This window comes from Lonchura striata, chromosome Z (assembly GCF_046129695.1).
Source record: "Lonchura striata isolate bLonStr1 chromosome Z, bLonStr1.mat, whole genome shotgun sequence".
Taxonomy (NCBI): Eukaryota; Metazoa; Chordata; class Aves; order Passeriformes; family Estrildidae; genus Lonchura; species Lonchura striata.
In genome coordinates this window covers 61,088,134-61,108,724 of record NC_134642.1, presented here as the reverse complement: position 1 = coordinate 61,108,724, position 20,591 = coordinate 61,088,134, and the positions used below count along the sequence as shown (strand labels likewise).

The following is a 20,591-nucleotide window of genomic DNA, read 5'->3' as shown; positions in this document are numbered from 1 at the left end:
AAAAATAATGGGAGTTATTACAAAATCTGCTAATGATTTCTTATAATTTTAATTTCAAGGCATGTGACTATGAGGAGAGATTTGGAATGAGGTAATTTTATTTTTTCCTCTTCTTTAGGGTTGCTTTGGGAATAATTTTTCATCTTTGCATATGTTTGTACCACTGCAATGTGATTATATTAACATACCAGTTCTTTGGTCAGAAAATTTTTTTCTTACTAACAGCCTCTGTGACTAGCCAAAAATTCATCCCAGGACAGTTTCATGGAAAACAGTTGCCAGCTCAAAGAATTTTGATTCATTAACCAGACTGCTGATAGGAGCTGGGCTGGGAATAGTCTTGAATTAGTTGTATGAAGTAATCCTCAGACTTTCCCTATGATTTGAACAGTCTCTGCGTGCGTGCAGCCACTCATCTTCTTCCTGTGACTACAGGAATGACAATATAACTATAACTGCAACAGTCACAGTTAACTGTTCTTTAAGTCCCACTAAAACCAGTAAAATTGGTGTCACAGATCAATAAATAAATGAGTCTAATAAATGGGAAGACATTTATATTACATTTATGCATCTATTTTTATTCCTACTCCAGCATCTTTGTTAATAGCATACAGCTACAGAAAAGGAATGCTTATGCAATACAAAAGGGAGAAATTCTAATACACACATAAAAGAGAACAAAGTGCTGTGAAAAAAGAGGAAAAAATGGCCATAAAATGCAAATCTATCCTGTATCTTTCCAAAATCATGTTAACTACTCCCCAAAGTCCTGACTTTGTTTTCTCCAGCAAGATTATTTCAAGTTGTGGAATCCAGAGAGCATCAGAAAATATCTTGCCTGATTCATATATTTGCTGACCCAAAACACAGTTTTATAATTGAATCAGCCCTTGGAGGAGTAATTGTCTGTTTGTTCAAAAGCATTTTAAAGGGCTTAGCAACAGAGTGAGACTGAATCTCACATGTGACACTCCACAGCACCAAGTATGCAGCTTATGAGTTTAGCATGCCGTTTCTCTGACAGCACACACTTTCTCTTGCTCTAAGATGAAAGGATAGCCAGAAAAGAGCCTCCCAGATACTTCTTTCTGTAGGATGGGCTCATTTGGGATAAAAACCAGAATAATTTTGCAATAATCTTTGCACATGCAAAATACCAAACCTTTTATTTCTTCCTGCTGGAACAAATCCTCAAAACATATGCTTTGACCCTAACTTAAGGAGTCTAAATTTGCTGCAATAGTCTGGGTGGTATCCAAGGGTTCTTTGTAAAGTTAGGACTTAATGGTGTTAGGTGATGCAGAAGCATTCAGGAAATAGAATAATTTCGTCCCGTATTTAAGAAAACATGCAACAGATGGGGGAAACAAGAGGCCAGGGAACAAGAGAGAAGAGAGTAAGGTAGCAATATAAGCATATTTTCAGATAGACAAGTGCAGCTAATTTGTTGAGAGCTATCATTTGAAGGCCACCCTCTGGAGCTGTGTTTCTTCCTAGATTGTGTAAACTGCTTTCACTCTTCTTACAGCACTTGGACACAAAGAAACACTGAGATTGAATATTCCTGAAGAATTGTGCTTGGGACAGACAGAGTTACAGATGAGAGGCTTTTTCACAAGACGAAAAGTTGAGCTCAAACCAGAGAGATGTGTACCTTAAATAAGCATTTTGAAGATAGAAAGATTAAATTAATATTCAGATTCTGCACTTGCAGATGGTGTGAGCCACAAACAGAAGAAATTTTCTAATGGAAAGTAACCTGAAGGAGCTGTGAGTAAAAGCAAGTAATCAACAAGGAGTAGAACTGACTGTCAGAGCATCACTGAGTCAGGAAGCACTTGGAAGATGAGAAGTATGGTCAAAGAAAAATGATGAGATGGAGAGGTGAAGAGGGAAGAGCCCTGTTGTATGGCAACAGAGCTGAAGCAATCAACATGCCCAGCTAGTGGGAACTGAGGAATTCTCCATTTTTTTAAGGAAGACAGCTTGCTTCTGCAGTGCTAAAACTAAGTTTTAGCAGCCTGTAGTTACTACAGGCAGTCAGACTTTTCCAGACCACCTGTAGATTTTTATAGGAGAAAGGTCTCTTAATAAACACCCTTTCTTGCAATAATTCATCCCACAAGAATTTCCATTAATCCTTTGGCCATCACATTGCTGAAATATGTATTTTCCAGCTGCAGGAAGAGACTTGTCAATATGAGCAGCCCCAAGTAATGGGATAGTTTTTTACAGCACATCTCACGTAACTATGGTGCTTTGTGTAGTTTCTTCAGGAGCACATGTTTTGATTCACTTTAAGATAATTTAGAAGACAGACTAGATGATTAATCTGCCTTTTCTGGGTGCACAGCTAAGGTATGCAATGTCAATGGATTTCCATATTCCCATTTCACTACAGAAAGATGACAGCTGTGGATGAAGAGATCCTTCTGTGCCAACGCACGAAGTTTGATCCGTTTCTCCCAAGGTCCACATTCATCCTGGAGGCTAGCATCAATACAAATGTTCTGGAAAGTACTTTGAGGCCTTCTGGCATGCAAGGATTTCTTGGTGGTAGATGGTGGCTGCATCTAGTTTCTTTTTTCCACACAGTTGCCTCAGGACAGAAGCCTGCCTGCCTTTCCCTCACTCAGGTCTGCTGGTAGCTCAGATTTCAGTTGGGTTCACAAGCATTCCCTGGCTGCTGGTGTTTGGGTTGTGTCAGCATGAATTAAAAGCTGTTTCCATCCCATAGTAATTGATGTATTCTAAACAAACAAATCCTTTGTACTGGTTTTGCTGTTTTCCTCACCTGTAGTGGCATTCTAACACCAATTTTATAAAAAGGGTAATGCAAATGTTACAGAAAAAGACACCTTTGGAATCATGAGGAAGTTGTTTTAAACAACTATATGGAAGAGACATTCTCCTGGGTGAAAACTGTGTGCACTGGATTGGAATATTCAAAGCAGTAGTTCTCAAACTACTTTGTAATGACACCACTGCCTGGATTAGAGAGAAAACCCTCCATATATGCAGGCTGTGCTTTCAGTTTCCATTTCCTCTTTATGGGTCCCACACTTCCTTTTTCCAAAAAAATTCTCCTTTCCTGCTGTTAACACCTCTCCATACTGCGAATGTTGTCATGACGTCTCTTTCCTAGGCTCATCATTCAGCTGAGTTCTCTCCTTACCACAAACAACTATGAGCGCTCATTCACAAAATAATAGGAAATGCAGTCAGCACTCCTGACATGTCTGTGCTATGATGGATCATTTCTGGAAAGACCTCCAGCAGCCTGTCCTCATTCAACTGTTTACTCTGTCAGAGTTTACTGTCTTGTACTTCAGAGTTTGCTGAAGGCAAGTCATTACAGAACGGCTCTGGTCCCTCAGCCCTTCTGCTGCAGCTGGAAATAGGAGAGGCACATTCTGGGATTTGCAAGGGCTGGCTGATTACTGGAATCTGCCTTCTAACTCCCAAAAATAATTAACAGAGGCCAAATATTCTAGATATTCTCTAAAGATGGACCATCTTTATGCCTGAAGCTATGAGCATTCTTCAGCTGATTAAGATCAACATTTTGGCCAATAAAACATATGCCAAAAAGTATCCTTCAGTAAGTCTCCTATATGTGTCCTAAGCTTTCCTCTCTCCACACCACCCCATGACCTCTGTTTACAATAAACATCACAACACAGTGAGGATTTTCGCACAAGAGAGTGAATCGTGCCTTGGCAGAAGTACAAACTTTGAAAATGCTTCTAAGAACAGCTCACCACATGGTCAAACTGAGGTGAAGAAGGAGCTTATATGCCAAACACTGCACCTGTATTTCTGGTTGTCCTTCTTTTCAGTTTACTTATCTGCTGAAAAATAAATACCTTAAAGAAAATCACTGTATACCAGTGCAAAACTTATCAGACTTATATAGCAGATAAAAGCAGTGAGTATCAAACTGAATGGTAAATAGTGTTATCCTCAGGTATTTTTAGATTTCTAGAAGAACACTGGGTAGACAAACATTTTTGAAAAACTGAAAAGTAAATACATTTCTATAGTCAAGTTCTATGAACACAAAGTTTTAAATGTCTACAATATATAAAAACAATTACAGGAAAAGCAGGTTGTTCCACTTACTCTAAAACCTACCTTTGATAATATTGACAGTGCCTCTGTCTCTTGCCAAGGGTGCCACCGTGTTACTGGGTCTCCAAACTCATGCTTGCTTCCCCAAAGAGGATAGTGTACCAGAGAACAGGCATTATCCCCACTGGATGTTGATCACTACCTGATTTCAGAACTCCGGTTTTTTCACAAAAACTGCTGACTGAAAATTTGCCAAAATATGTCTTCTATGAATGGCCCACACTTTGTAGCAGCAGTTTTGTAGGAGATTGTAGAAATGTTTCTCCGAAAAACATTTGCACTGTTGGTTTAAGATTCTCACTGGTTGTGACAAGGTTAGCACTAATTCTATCTCAAATAGCGTGGAAAGGTTTTCTTTGGAAATCTCAGCCATTGCATTGGTTTTATTTCAAATTTCAAACTTAATCTCCACCTTTAAAAAACTCCAAAAATATTATGAGGATAATGATTAGGACAGTAGGAAATCCAGGATCCAGGGCAACACTCACTCAACTACTATGAGTGACCCACAGCCATGCTTGTGCTTTCCACAGCCTGATCACTTGCTGTCACAGAGACAAAGTCTTAATACCAGTCTTTGGTACAGGGAAACTTTGCCTTGATCTGAATATTGGTATGGACTTGGCCTTTTTTTATATCTTCATGAGTTTTCAGAGATTATGTCAAAGACAGGTATAACTCCTACTTAAAAAAGTGTAGAAGGCAGTGCCTAGGTTTTGATCTTGGTCTTAGAAACATACATCTGGATTTGATTTTCTGATTGCAATAGGATCATCTGGCATTTCCAGAGAAACAAGACAAAACCATGACTGTTTGGGAGATAGTAACACCACTTCCTGTATTTCATTTAATAAACTATTCTGTAAACAGCTTAAAAGATCTATTTCAGTAGGAATTTAAACCTGTGACAAATGATTTTTCTAGGGTATGCTATCTGCAAAACTGTGCAAACAAGTTAATGATCTTATTCCAGAAGCAGTTCCCACCTGTGCACTGAACATTGCAGCAAATTTAATGGAGAATTAATAAAAAAGGAATTCTATTTTTCTTATTAAAAAGGGCCACTTGCCTGCCGGAAGGGCATTTGTTTCACCTAATGGACAAATGTACTTATAAAGTAGACACGAATAGTTAGTGTTGTGCATTCCAGCTAAACCCCTGGTGTAGTGCCTTCTTTTCTGCTTCCAGGGAGATGTCCAAGGGCTGAGTGGGTACTGACATCCTGAGCATCCTTCCTTCTGAGCATCCTGAACATCCCATACAGACGCTTGGTGCTGGGAAATTTGGGAAGCTCTGTGCTGGCTCCTGGAGCCACTGGTGAAACTCCTGTTTCCTTCCATGGTCGGGATATTCCCACCCAGAAGTGCCTGAAGTCACCAAGACTTTCATTGCATCACCTTTAGTATCCTGGAAGAGGATAGCAGACCTCTGAACTCAATGATCTTGCAAAGCAACTTAAATGAGAAGGCTTTAATGTGCCATGAGACCATTAGAATTTCATAATTTAGTTTTGCTAGAAGGAAATCCCTTCCAATAGCACCAGCCTTTTCTGTCTTGGATGTTTTATTCACATTCAGTTATGTTTGCAATTTCAGGGGAAAATCCTTTTTGCCTTTTGGTCTGTCTCTACAGAGAGACGTAAGCACTCTGCCATGAGGCTTATTTTGAGCAATTGTACTGCCTTCCTTCTGAACTTAATTATTACAACAAAATTCAGCAAGAGTCAAGTTGATTGTTTCAGCAAAACATAGCTGTGGCCATGGCCTTGGCTCTGGTGTGGGAAGCAAGGAACACGTTTCCAGCCATCACAATGGGGAGGAAATAAATAAGTCCAACTGAACTAAACACAACAGGAAACAGTCTGGCAACTGGATGGCTTGGCCTCCATCCTGACAAGAGTGTGGTGCAACTCAGTCCCAGTGAGCTTGCAGCTGGCACACAGAGGGTCAGTTTGAAATGGTTACCAGAGCCCTTTTTTTCATCTTAGGATTTATGAATGAAAATTCTTGGTTTCCCCTGAGGAATCACCATGCCTGGAAGGACCATAACCCCAGGGGAGAAAAACATGGAAAATTCAGGTCATGTTTTTTCATAGAGTGTTGTGGATTCATCCTCCCATCCAACAGCCATCTCACCTGCTAGTGAGTATGATGCTGTAGGTTCCAGAAAAGATCCTCCATAATGGATCTCATGTTAACTACATCTGCTCTAACAGATGGTGCTCTGTGTTTCAGTCATATTTTGGAGCTAAATGTCTCTGCTTCCTGTTTTTCAGGCAAGGTCCAGTCCTTTACTTCTCTCCTCCCAAGCACCACTGGTTCCTCTTCAACAGCACTCCGCAGGCCTACATGGTCCTGTTGATTTTCCATAACCCTCCTCAGCAGCTGTATGGGTCTGGGTTTAAATGATAAACCTGCTGACTAACTCAACCCTTCCAGGTTTTCAGGAAACACAGCCATTTCCTGATAGACTCTACTTCAGCATCCTACTTTTCAGCAGGTCCTTTGATGGCTTCCTCAGTTCCAGGCCTGCAGAAAATCAAATTTAGCAGCCCATTAGTTTTCTGTCTGTGGTCCAGCAAAGCTTAATCACAAGGAGTTTTTCACTTACATTTAGTCCATTAATTTTTTTTTCTACATATTTCCTTTTAGTTTATAATCCCTGAACATATATTTTGCTTTCTTCCTTCATTACTGCTTTTTGGTGTCCAGCTGCATTCTTATGTAATTCTCTCTTTCTTCTCCAAACTCTCCTCCAAGAATGAGGTAAAAAGATTACCAACCAGCTCACGCCCGAGCTGACAGTGAGTCAGCTGGGTGACAGAGCCGTTTAACAGAGTGACTTGAGTCCTGATGTAGAAATGGCATAATTTGCCGTTGGAAATATTTTCCCATGAACACATTCATTTATTGCTCTGGATTCGGCAAAAACACATTACAAAGAGGTATTTCCCATACTGTAGAACTCATGGTGGAAAGGGAGCAGATGGCATAAACCTAATACCCCTTACTGAAATGGAAAACTTAAATACTGAGGGCTAATTGCCTAGTTGTATATAACATGTAGGTGTAATTTCCGTGAGCCAGGCGTAATTTCTGTGTTTGGATTCTTGGCACAATATTTTATTCATCTGGCTGTATTTCCTCTTGCTTTTGATTATTCTTTGCATTTTCTGACTTTGCCCCTTGTCTCTGGATTAGAGGCAGACCAGAAGGGAAGGTACAGGGTGCACAGTGCCTGGACTGCTGCACTGTATCATGTGGCAGCCTTGTGCTTCAGCACTGAGCCCCAGGAGAGGGGAAAGCACGGGAGCTAGAGCCACAGCCCTCCTCAGTGCAGTGCTCCACTGCTGACTGTGGGGGCAAATCTAGCCACAAATGGGCTGGGTATAATTAGGGAAGAAGGAGGAGGGGGAGGAGGCAGAAGCCCACCCAGACCGGTGGTGGGATTGCAAAGGCTCAGGAGCTTTATTGATGGAGCATTCTTTGATGAATGACTGGATCTGCTTTGTTTTTCACTGTATGCTTCACTTACAGACTGTGTAAACTAATGAAATTATGGGGTTTCTTACTAAACTCACATGTATGTCACTGCCAGTTCATAGCAAACAACATGGCTTCATTGTAAATTTATATGCTGTGTAATTTTTTTTCACTCTTAATGGAAAACACACTGTTTTGTTTGGACCATCTCCAGGCGTTTCAGTAATGGAGTTACTCATTGAAGGTGAAGCATGTGGGAGGTTGCTTAAGCAACATTACTAGTAAAGCCACTTATTCTGAATATTGGCTGATCTTTTACTTTATTTGGATGAAGAGCAATATTTTCAAAAGTGTCTGAGCTACTTAGGAGTCTATGGCTTACACCAGAAAAATTTTACTGGCACATGTTGGACTGGATGTGATGTTTTCCTTCAATGCTTGTTCCTTCAGATAGAAATACAAGACACTAGAACAAAGGTGCTTTTTATTAGTGCAGTTTCTTTTAGTTCCTGAACCAGATTAACCTGGACTGGTACAAGCAATAGGAGACTAACATGGACATCTTGACACAAGCTGAGTTGTGTCTCTTCTATCCAACTCAGTAAAATGAATGCAGCCACCTTTGTGCATATTTAAAGTACTTGTGAAGAAAACTGTTTTTGAATTTTTAAGGGCCAAATTACACTAATAAAACTTGATACTTCTTCAGCTATGCAAATCCTTGTTGAAAATGTTAGCCTTGCAAGTAAAATAACAGAACACAGACATTAAGAAAAAAATCCAACAATGCTATAAAGACTTCCTGTTATATCACTGTTCATTAGAATATAAATAGAAAAAGCAAGAACTTTAATTTTGCATAGATGACTTAGATGTTTTTTCTTTCACCACTGTCTGGTGCTCACTAATGAATAAAATGTCTACCTTGGCTGTTACTGTGCTGCAGGAAATTTAAGAAATGCTATTCAAATCTAGACAGAAAAAAAATCCCAGGATGCTCACATCCTGCTGCCAGTACCTGCTGTGGGATGGCTTCTGCTGCTGCAGTGCAGCCTTTGGGCCAGACAATGCAAGCCAGAGTTGTCCACTGTTCAGCACTCACTGAAGCGGCAGAGGGGCCAGTAGGCTGCCATTTTTCACACACCTCTGGAAGAAGCCTCTCATGTTTTAAAAGCCATATGTGTTATTTTGTAGGAGCTTGCCTTGGTAAGGACAGGCCAGATACTGGCCACACAGCCACACAACAGACAAACAACAGTGGGCCTCAAGAATAAGAAGCCACAATTGATGACATCCAGGCAGCTTGTGGTGAGGAGTAAAGGACTCAAAAAGGACTCTGGGACCAGCTGGGGATGGCCATGCAAATCAACAGCCCATAACTGGCCAGAAGGCTTCTAGAACATTCTGTGAGAGGCTATATTTATATTATTTATATATATTTATATTTATATTTATATTTATATTTATATTTATATTTATATTTATATTTATATTTATATTTATATTTATATTTATATTTATATTTATATTTATATTTATATTTATATTTATATTTATATTTATATTTATATTTGTTTGTGTGTGTGTGTGAGTGTGTGTGAGTGTGTGTGTGTCAGCCCCACTTTGGGGTCTTTTGAAGCAGCCTCTTTTGTTTTGCATCTGTGTTTGTGCCCTTTTATTTATTTAATAAATATCTTTAGTTTTGGCACTTCAGTTGTACCTGTCTTTTCCTTGTTTCCTGCACCATTTGACCACACCATTGCTGAGCTCCCAGCAAGTTTCCCCGCACACCCTGCAGATCCCTTGGGGGTGTTGTTGCTGGCCCATCTCCAGCCGATCCACTGCCTGCAGGTCAGTGAGATCACTGGTGGTCAGACGTGTGCCTCAACACTATTTGACCTGTCCTTTATTATGGCTGAGTTACAGCAACTGAGCATGACTTAAGGACAGCAGAGAGGATTGCATCCCAATGTGGTTCACTGCAGAGCACTTTGATACCTCCTCCTTCTCAAGCCTCAAGACAAAATTTATATCCTTGCTCTCTGGGCCAGATCTTGAATCCTTACATACCATTTTATGGGTTCCTTATAACCATATCAATCCCAATTTAGTGGTGTTCTGCTGTATCTCCACAGAGATTCCTCTTTGTAAAGTGCTAGAGGCAGACAAGAGGGTAGTTCCACTTGTCTCCATTTCATATAACTTCTTCCAAACATTTTTTGCTATGTCCCTCTTGCAACATGACCCTGTGGCTCACTAGTGGCTGTCTCTCCTGGTGGGCTGCTTGGAGCAGCTGCCCACCTAGGCTGACTTCATACCTCAGAGAGACAACTGACCCCCCTCCACAGCCTGGTTGGTCCCTGCTGTCCTCTACACCATGCAGCCATGGTAGGAGGGTATATAAATAATAAAACTGCCCTGACTGCCCCCCCTTCCCTGAGCTCACAGGGTGCAGGACAGGTTCAGAAGCTGGCATCAGTTTTCAAGCACAGTTTTCAAGCAGCTAGGTAAGAAATGGTTTGTTTGAGAAAGGAAGTTGTCACCCATGGATTGCTGTTAAAAAAAAAAAAAAAGTACTTTCTCCCTTTAGTCTTGTTCTTTGTGCTTTCCCAGGATTTTGGAACTCTTACTTAGATTCAGGGTATGTTCTTGCCTACAAAAAAAAAAGCAAAACCTTAATGCTGCCCACTGTTTTCCAGTTTTCTGCACAGAAGTAAAAAAATAGAAATAAAAATACACCCTTCAAGTTTTTCCTGAAAGTTTTCCAATCCTGCAAGTTTTCATAGAGTTTGGCTAAACAAAATCATTGCCTGTGTCATGACTGTGTTTTATGTGTGCCTTTAGAATAAGTCATTAAGCACATCTGGTGTTCTCAGGCCAAAGGAGAGAGACATCAAGACACAGACTGTGCGTGTGTCCAGCTGTCAAGTAAAGAGGTCTGACAATCAAGGTCTCACAATTCCCACTCTCCTGTGCAGTCTCTCTCTGGTAGATCAGGTGTGGATGCCTTGTGCTTTTAAGCATCTGGACTGAAAATCAGGTTTTCTATATAGAGAATATGCAGGCTTTTTCAGGAGCACAAATAGGAGTGTGCATATGTCCAAACAGCAGGAGAAAGGACAGATGATCTGAAGACTAAACACCAGCTCACCTCTAAGCATGTTCATGCAAAGATGTAGGAATGATGTTTCAAAAGTAAAAGAAAAGTCAGTCAACCTTTTTCAAACCCTTAACCCATTCCACCTCAGGAAAGTCTGTTTTCCTGATGAGTCTCTGTAAGAAACACCATATGGGCAGCCAGCTCACCTGAAGAATATTGAATTAGCTGTAGAGGCATATATATGATACTGACATTTTCCCTGACACAATAATTTCCAAACAAAATAATTGTCACTTGTTAGCATATATTTGTGGCTCGAAATCAGACCTCACTGTGCTCAGACATGAGAGGGGTCTGGAAAGCAGTAGCAGCTGGACTAGCTCAAATCAGGCACATTTTTGAGTAACTCCCTTGAACTAAGGAGTGTTTACATATTTTGAAAAGCAGGATTGCAAAGAGACACTTGAGGACAAGAAGAATGTACAAACTTAAACATCTGTGGCAGAATAAGCAGCAAAATATCCAGATAGCATGAACTCTGGAAAAACAGAGAAATAGAGAACCTCCAACCTATATCAGGGATCCTTGAAGCATCCTTCAATCTTTTGAGTGGTAAAACACCATTTATATAAAAACACTTTAATTTTGTGCTCAGTATGGGTGGTAAATAGGAAGGCTTCTCCTTGTTTCAATTGGCCTTTTAATCTCTTAATAAATTAGATGCACTTAAAACAACAAAGTTTTTAATCAGAAAGAAAAAAAGTAATGCCATGAAAGGGGAATTATTCTTTCCTCTTGAACAAAAGCCACAACCAAGAATTCTTTCCTGAACTTGCCAGAAGGCCTTTGAAAGGTTATAAATCACATTCTGCACAGAAGTTAGGGTAATCTCTTCTGCATTGTCTCTTCCTTCTCACAATTTTTCACTTCCTTTTTCTTTATGTATTGTATTTACTTATTTCCCATTGAATCAGAATGGTTTTGGTTATGAAAGATCTTTAAGACCATTGACTATAACCATTAACATATCACTGTCAGGGCCAGCAGCAATCTATGCTCCTAAGTGCCACATCTACACATCTTTTAAATACCTCCAGGGATCATGACACCCTTCAGGAATCATAGATAAAGATATTAAACCAAACTGTCCCCAAAACTGGGCCCTGGGGAACACCACTTGTGACCGGCTGCCTACTGACTTTAATTCCATTTCCACCTTGTCCTCCAGGGAGTTACAAAGGAACTGCATCTGTGGGGTATAACCCCTGGCTGTCACCTTGAAGCTTGCCACAAAGATGGTTTAGGCTTTCTGGAGGAGGCACAGAGAAAGGCAACACAAATGGGGAACTGGAAGGACTCCAAGGGGTGATAAGAATATTCAGCAAGAGGTTGGGCATGCAAGGACTAGAGGAGGGAGTAGCAGATCTGTAACCATGTGAAGTCTAAGCAGTTAAGGAGAGAAAGGCTTTGATTAACATTAAAGAGGCTAACTTGCATCTGCTCCTGCTCGTGAGAGGCAGTGCTGCCCACCCAGATACGCCTATTCTGAAAGGGCACAAAAAGGCAAAAAGCAGGAAGGGAGCGTTGGCCCAGGTGATGCAGGGAAATGCACTGCAGGCTCCAAGCACTGTGATCTCAAATGTGGTGGCTCTCTGTTCTCAGATCTCCAGCTCTGCACATCTCCTACTGTGTGCTGAGGCTGCAAGCTGCAGCGCTGCACGTGTTGTGTGTTTAATGTTAACAGATCACCATATAAACAGTCTGGTTTTCCCAGCAAATGGTGATCCAGGGCTTAAGCAGAAAATCCCAGAGGTATTGCAGTGCATTTTCATGAGACATGATTTATTTTGCAATTGTATGTTTTGGCTTTCTGCTCATTATGTCCAGTAATCAAACTCTATGGGGCTGCTTTATATTATACATGCCATGCCATGGAAAGCCCAGCACCAAGGATTAGTCATGAATCACCAGGATCTGGGGAGATGAAAAAACTTGAACTCTTCTCATTTTTTATTTTTGTACTTAATAATGCTTCAAGTGATTAGGAACACCAGCTTCTTTTTCTGTCATTTTTCTGAAGCAGACACTTGGCTTCCATCAGTGCATAAGTGAATGGCTTCTCTAACAAAAGGCAGGGGGCTAATGAACCCTTTACATAAGTCCTCTTCTTCAAAATGTAAAATAGGATTTAGCAGAAAAATAGAGTCATCAAGACCTATACTCAAACAGCACTGAAAGAATAATTTTATTTCACTTCTGCCCTCTTCCTATGGCTATGCAGATCTATGTGTAGACACATCTATTTCTATACATAAGAATTTCATATACATGATACAACCAGATTTGCTTTAGTTAACCTTCTATGGTGAAATCCAAACTGGGGACACATTGTAGGAGAAACATGTCCATGCATAAAAAAAATGAAAGGAGGGTGAAGAGCAAAAGGAAAAGGAAAAAAAGCAGAGGAAGGAATAGGAAGAGGGAAAAGAAGCAGTAAGTTTGTTTTCTCTGTGCAGGAAGTGTTTTCTCTATAGCAACAAGATGAGGTCTGAGGTTAAATGGTGCAAATGTGGACTTCAAAGAAAGGAAGGTGGGCATAAAAGAATCACAGAATGGATTAAATGATTTACTGGAAATAACCTGTCCCTTTGCTGCCCCTGTGTTTTAGCCCTATGCTGTCTCCTGGAAGAGAAAAGCCTGTGCCTCGATACAGTTTTTGATTAATTCTCCTCCACATTCAAAAATACCAGTTCTCCCAAAAAAGGGTATTTCTTTCATGCTCCATATTACACATGCCATATACTTTATTGTACTAGATACAACCTCTAAACATTTACAGTAAGTGCACTTAGTAACAATATTGTTTGCCAAAGCTCATTGGCTCTCTCAATACTTTTGAATTACAAACACGGCTTTATTTAAACAGGAAAAATTAACAGATTCCTGAGTCTCTCACATATACTTTTGGTTATCAGAATTTTATCACAGACAAAAAGGAACATTTCATGGAGGCTCTTATTAAAAAGTTGGCAGCTATCAATGTGTTGGATTTTCATATACTGCAGAAGACAGCAGCATAGTTTAATATCCTCCTGCTCTGTGTTTTCCTTGTGGCTTTTTTAGTTTGTTTTGTGAGGCTTTAATTGTTGTGAGGTTGTAATTGTTTTGTTTTGGTTTGAGTGTTTTGTTTGTTTTCTTTAAATATCAACCTCTTTTTTGTCTTCTTGATAGATTTAGAAAAGAGGAGCTAGGTGAATAGCTTCTTAGAAAATCCTCTAAGAGAGGAAAATAGAAGGAAAGATCCTTATCTTAAGATAATTTTCTTAAGGAGCTGTGGCTGGGCAGGTGTGGATGTCAGTAAAGCTAACTCTCTATTGAAAATGGCCTTTCCAATCAAATGGAAAAGTCAAGCAATTTGTCTGAACAAATGAGATTGCAGTTGCAAATCCCCTTATAGACATCAGTGTATAGCACAGACTGGTGCCTCACAGCAAGAAATGGTTTGAAAGGACAGGTACACTTGCAATAACTGGAAAGCCCGTAACAGGACCAGAAAAAGGAAAAGCCTGTATTTACTTCTGCAGCGAGTGGAAAAAACTAGCCAGTTTGCTAAGACTGTTCTCTGCCAGCTACATCCAGTCTTGCAGTCAGAAGAGACCCAGAACAATGACAGGGATACCAGGGATGGGGTCATGCCTCCACATGGGCTGGGGACAATGCCCTAGAGAAATGCCTTCGCCCACTCTGCTTTGCATCACTATGATTCACACATACTGAAAGACAGACCAGGGGTATTTGCATCAAAGCCTCTCCATTTGGTGGTGTTTTTTTAATCCTACCTGGTAAAACCAATCTACATGGTGGACTTTTATTTCTTTCACAGAAAAATCTACGTTTTTTGTCTGTGGATACCCACTGCAGACAGATCTGCCTGCAGCAGTGTCACAGACAGAAACCCTAGATGGCTTTACAGTAGTTAAGTATAGTATCTGGCAGCATAATCTGGAGCAACACAAAGGTCAGAAAAAGCTACAAAACCTGGTTCAGAAGCAGACCCCACTTCAGTTTCCCCTGACACACTGCTCCTTGGGACCCAAACTAGTCATGGTTAAACTTCTGCCCACCACACTAGTACAGACCAAAAGGTAGTCCATAAATGACCTGAAAAGTTTAATTTCAGTGCAATCCCATACTGGGACAAATTTATGTTGATATTCAGAAGTTACTTAGAAGAGGAAGGAGAATTAAAACACTGGGCATAAGACGTGTCCTTTCCTCTTTGACATCCAAGTTACCCTGGCTTAGTTTGCCCCATGAAGACAGCAGGGCTGCCCTTTCCCTTTCACCAAGTGGCCTACTCTGAGCTTTTGCTGCCTGATTGTTTAAATGCTGCTACAGCTGCAACTATTTGGCAAAGGCAGAGTTAATAAAAACAATGCGGCAACTATTTACAAAAACTCCATTACTGGTGCACTCTGGACAGAGAGGTATGCTGAATTTTAGGAACCACTGAAAAAGCCTTTTTTTGGTCTGCTCTCTCTTCTACCTGTTTTTAGTATCTCAGTCAGAAGCCTGAAGCTGCCAAAAGATCCCAGAATACTCAGAACAAAAAAGGTCCTGACAAGGAAATCAATGTGTCAAACATACATGGAATATATTTTCAATAATTTATAAAACCGTGCTTTTTCTGACCTAGCTTCCGTATATCTATCACAGCAACAGGGAATTAAAATCCAAAGGCCATATTTTAATTAGTTTTCAGATTTATACTGCCACTGGAAATACATGAAGTAGAAAAACACATTTTTCTTGATCTGCAAATGATATTCCTTTTAATACACAATTTCCCACCACTACAATTGCTGACACAAACACCATTAGATTTGAACTTCAATAGGATTTACTTGGACCAGAGGCAATCGGCAACAAAAGAATTTTAATGACTGTGGGAGGATCGTTGGTATTTTAAGAAATGTTCTAAAACCTTTTGAAGATTTGAGATAAGTAAAAATAAGTGGGGCAATCTTTTTCCCTAAGTACTTTGCACCACGTTTTCACATAGCAGAAGTGAATTCTACAACTGCACAAAGAGGCTGGAAAAATCTGAATAGAAGACCAAAATTTAAAAAAATTCTGAGATGACAACAAACAGCTGGGAATGATTCTAAGGAATACAGCAAATGAATCCTTCTATTCTAGGCTCTGTTTTTTATTCTCTTCACTCACTGGTGCTTTAATTTCATTAGCTTGCAAAGAACTACTCAATTCACAGATCAGACTTCTTAAGGATATAGGAACAACATGTCAACAACACAAAGCACTAATAAAATTGTTATATAGCAGCCATATGCTCAGTGAATTCCTCTAGCAGAATTACATAAGCAATGTTCCTCCTATAGCATTTGATCTGAAAAATTGCACTTCATCTTTTAGAAGAAAAACCTCCTGTTTTCAGGCATGCTCCTGGATTAATATACCTGACAACTGAAATTTAACTGCTGTTAAGAGTTCAAAAGGTTCACCTTTTTGAATTGTTAAGTGCCTCCTTGGATTGAACTATATACCCGGACAACAAAAATGCCCCCTGTCAGTCACAATGATGACAAAAACCTCCTTGGGCATGGGTCTTCACAAGAGGCCTTTGGACCCACCCATGTTCAAATAACCACACCACTCATATTTTCAAGTTATTCACCCATGGCTTCTCTAAACCCACCAGACTTCCAGCAGGTTAAACTAGAGTGAATTATTTGCTGTTATTTTGTAACATCATCCTCCCACCCTATACAGATGAGATTCAATAAAAGCATGCAAATAGCAGTGAAAAGAACCCTTGGAAAGGGCAACTGCCCCAGCCCGAAAAACCCAAAATCCTATAATAAAGTGTCTATGATCTACTTTTGTGGGAATGTTAGGGGCAGGAAAAAGTGCTCCTGCTGGATCCAAGGAAGAAAGCACTCTTGGGAAAAAGAAATTGTTTTTCAGTCAGATGTACCCTGTCTTTGGAGGCAGTCTTACCCCCTCCTTTCTTCTGCTTACCTGCACTACTTCAAGTATCAAGCAGGCACTAAGGAAAAAATATGAGTGGATTAGTAAGAAGATGCTTTTAAATTAAAAAGTTCATACAGCCTGTTCTTCTGTTTCTCAGTACAGTCCTATGAATAAAACCAAATCAACCTGAACAATCACTTGCTCTAAAACACAGTCAGAGAAAAGACCAGTTTTGTTCAAAGCAAGTGGATATATTCAAAACCCTGGTCAACTGGCTGACAATGTAATATTTATTTTCTCTGCCTATTCCACCTTCCACAGTGTCCACACAAAACTAGCATGACAGTTCAGGTGGATTTCAGTTTTACTGAAAGCAGTGTCATAACTCCTACTTCATTCAGTGGAGGCAGGATTGTTCACTTGTTTCTCTTCCCTGTCTCAGGCACTGAACTGCCTATTCCAAGCAATTTTCTGTGCGGAAGCATAAGATCCAAACATCTCCTCAAAGCAAGAGATGCTGGAAACACTGGATTTTGCTGAGCTGACCCTCTACCCTCCATTTTTTCCCTGTCCAAATGGGAGAATATCATCCCTTAAGTTACATTTCAGTATGGTACAATGAAGAATATATATATCTCTGGGTTTTTTGTTTCATTTTGTGGCGTTATTTTTTTTTTTGTGAGTGTGGGTTTTTTCCTTCCCCCCCCCCCCTTTTTTGTTTTGTTTGTTTGTTTTCTTTTTGTTATAGAGACAAATTACAATGATGAAAACAGCATCAGGAATTTATTGTTGATATATTTTACTTTGTTAGGAGAACACGCAGTTTCTTGGAAAGAGGTCCCAAGTTTTTTATCAGCAGGATCTCACCTTTGCTCACATTTACCCCTCTTAATGAGTTTTGTTTACTATCAGTGATTCTTGGTAGCTGATATTCACATGAATTACATTTATCTTCAAAACAGCCTCATATGAAAAAGAAAACACCTGTTAGCTTAGGTATTTATAACAGTGTACATGTGTGGCTATTATCGGTAATAAGGTCCAGTCATTTGCAATGGGAAAAATGTCAACTTTACAAAAAAAATTGTGCCTTGGTTCTTAGTAGCCCACTGCTTCTGAAATGAGGGAGGCAACATTTGAATGGTACCCTACGAATACTTCTCAGTGCAAAAATGCAGAAGGTGTTTTGTTTTCAATTACAGGAAAGGTTCCATAAACACATACCTTTTCTTTTTTGCCCTTAAAAATGCATATGCTTTTTGCCATGAACAAGAAAAGCATTCCAAGAATATGCCATAAATACAATTTTTGCAATCTGTTAACCTGACTGTAACCTTTTAAGAGCCTTAGGGATGTATCCTACTTTAGGAACTTATCCATAAAAAACTTGGTAACTCTCACATGTTACAAATTTCATACTGTACTTCAAAGAAGAACCTTATATACATTGTGACTAAAGTACTGTTTATTTCATAATCTAGACAAACACTGGAATACAGTCTATGTTTTTCTACTTTCCGGCAGACTTTACAAAGAGCTTTTTTTTTTTTCCATAATTAAAACAATCTGCATACACACAGAACATGCATCCTCTAACACCAGTAATGAAGGTAAGAAGAGTCAGTTTCCTCATCTTCCTATTGACTGTGTTAGAAAAAAAATACTTTTCTTTTTACTGTAGTTATGACAGTGTGACTAAGGATACAAAGACTAGAGCACAGTTTTACTCCCTGCACAGAAAATGTTCATCACAAGCATGCTGATGGTGATACATATTACATGTCTATTAAATGATAGGCATATTTTTATCCCCTTTACTCCCTTTTTAAAAATACTAAGTGGCTACATGTAAATGCAGTGAAGCAAGTATAAGCTTAATTAATCAGAGTTGATTCAGACTGGCACCAAGATGCAGCAGAGTCCAACAAAGTCTCAGCAAGGCTTTCCATGGGCTATTGATGGCCTCTTCTGCAAAGCAATTATCTTCTACTTTTTCAAAGTAGAAATCAAGGGCTTTGCAACATGGCCAGTCCTGTGGACAGGGCAGTCTGGAAAAGATGCACTTGTAGTCCGTTAGTGTTTGAGAAAACATGAGTGGGTTACCTTCGCTGGGGCCACGCGCCCGCCCGCCCGCAGCACGGCCTGCGGTCCGGCCGCGGTCCGGCCGCGGGCTCACACCACGGAGTGGTCGTTGCTGTGGACGCCAGCCAGGATGGTGTGGTTGAGGGAGGAGGCCGAGCGGTCCGAGCCTTCGGTGGGGCCATTGGTGCTCTCGCTGCGCTGGCAGCACAGGATCTGCTTGAACGTCGCACTCATTTCCTTGTCCCGGTAGGAGTATATTATGGGGTTCATGGCAGAATTGAACTCTGCCAGGAGCAGGAAGAATTTTTCATAGGCCAGGACATTGCACTGGGGACAGCAAACATCAAGGAGCAGCAAAACTAATCCTGGGGTCCAGCAGATAATGAAAGCACCTAGAAAGAGAAAGAATGGACAAAACACAAAGTCTACAAATATACTAATGTACCATTACTTGTCAAAATACCATAAGAACCATCCAGACTGAAGCAACAATGGTTAATTTTCTCTTTCAGGAGCATTGCTCCCACACTCTCTTTTCATTGACCCGATGTGAGGGATGCCTTTCAAAGATCTGTAAATGGTTATGGGCAGCACATCAGAAGAGCAAGACACATCCCCCAAGCCCCAGCTCCAGCCTGCTACCATCTGAAACTCTGCTTGGCAAATACATTTACATTTAAAGTTGATAATGAGGAACATTTTTTCCCTTCAGCTAGAGACCTCTGACTAATCAATCTCTTGATCAGAAGAAACAATACTGCAATTTACTTCTCAAACTAATAATAACAAAGAAAACCTTTCTGTGAGTGCAGTGACTGAAGCATCAGTAATAGAAAAGGAGTGGCACAGGCAGCAATTCTCAAGAGAAAGAAAGCCTGGGTCTTGTTAATCCATTTCAGTGCCATTATGTGATGGAAAGTCCTAAACACACATCCTTCTTGCACTGAAATGCTGTCCTTCAATGGATCTACTTCTTTTCTTAGGGCTCTATTCAGTCAAAATTCAGAGGCTCATCAGGCTTCAATAGCGTCAAAGCCACAGAGTCTTACACCGATTAAAATGCTTCCCCCCTCCTTTTTCCTGTTTTCCAAAGCTCTGAGGAGAACAAAGCCCAGAACAAAATTTAGAGCTGAATGCAGAAATTAAATCAAATGCTTTGTACTTTATTGGGAGTACTGAATTAAAGGAAGATTGTAACTCCTTGCAGGGCTAGAGAGGCTTTAAATATAAGCTCTGCTGGGGAAACCCTTACGCACCAATCATGTCAGAACAAAGACAGGGCTACTGAGATTTTCCAGGCTGCTTTACTGAGGTGGAAACCCATGTCTTATCATCACTGAGCAGGATTAGCACAGGCAGAAGCAATAAAGACTTCCCAGCACTACTCTGAGAGCACTGTTTTCAAACTGGTTCTCCTGTCACTGTGGTATTTATTTGTTTACTAACTGCTCCCGTTTTTATTACAGTGATGATCTCTTGCAGTGCTAGCACCTAAATCAGTTCCCACACCAGACAGACTTTTTGTCAAGCCTGCCAAGAAGGTGCCAGCAATTTCCAGCTTGGGCAGTGACAACTCTAAGCTGTGCAGTTTGGACAACAAACCCACCTAGATCAAATAGAAGATTTTCCAAAGGGGTCTGCAAGCCTGCAATATATACCAGGTGACATTCATTGGTTACCAACCAGGCAACTGCACACACATGCTTTTTATACATCAAAAAGCATCCCTAAACTGAGTTTGCTTGCAACTAACGGTGCCTCTAAATGCCTATTGCTTTGCTGACCAATAAACCTCACCAATG

At 40.3% G+C, this 20,591-nt stretch overlaps 1 protein-coding gene across 2 annotated transcripts in view; it reads right to left on the bottom strand.

The window, feature by feature from the left end:
* Window positions 1–17,471: 17,471 nt before the first annotated feature.
* Window positions 17,472–20,591, bottom strand: part of LPAR1 (lysophosphatidic acid receptor 1) — a 67,678-nt gene continuing 64,558 nt past the window's right edge. For both annotated transcript variants that reach the window (XM_077790314.1, XM_021525009.2), the window contains one exon: window positions 17,472–19,181. In XM_077790314.1, the coding sequence (XP_077646440.1) occupies window positions 18,880–19,181 (302 nt within the window). In that variant the 3' untranslated portion in view covers window positions 17,472–18,879. The remainder of the gene's footprint in view (window positions 19,182–20,591) is intronic.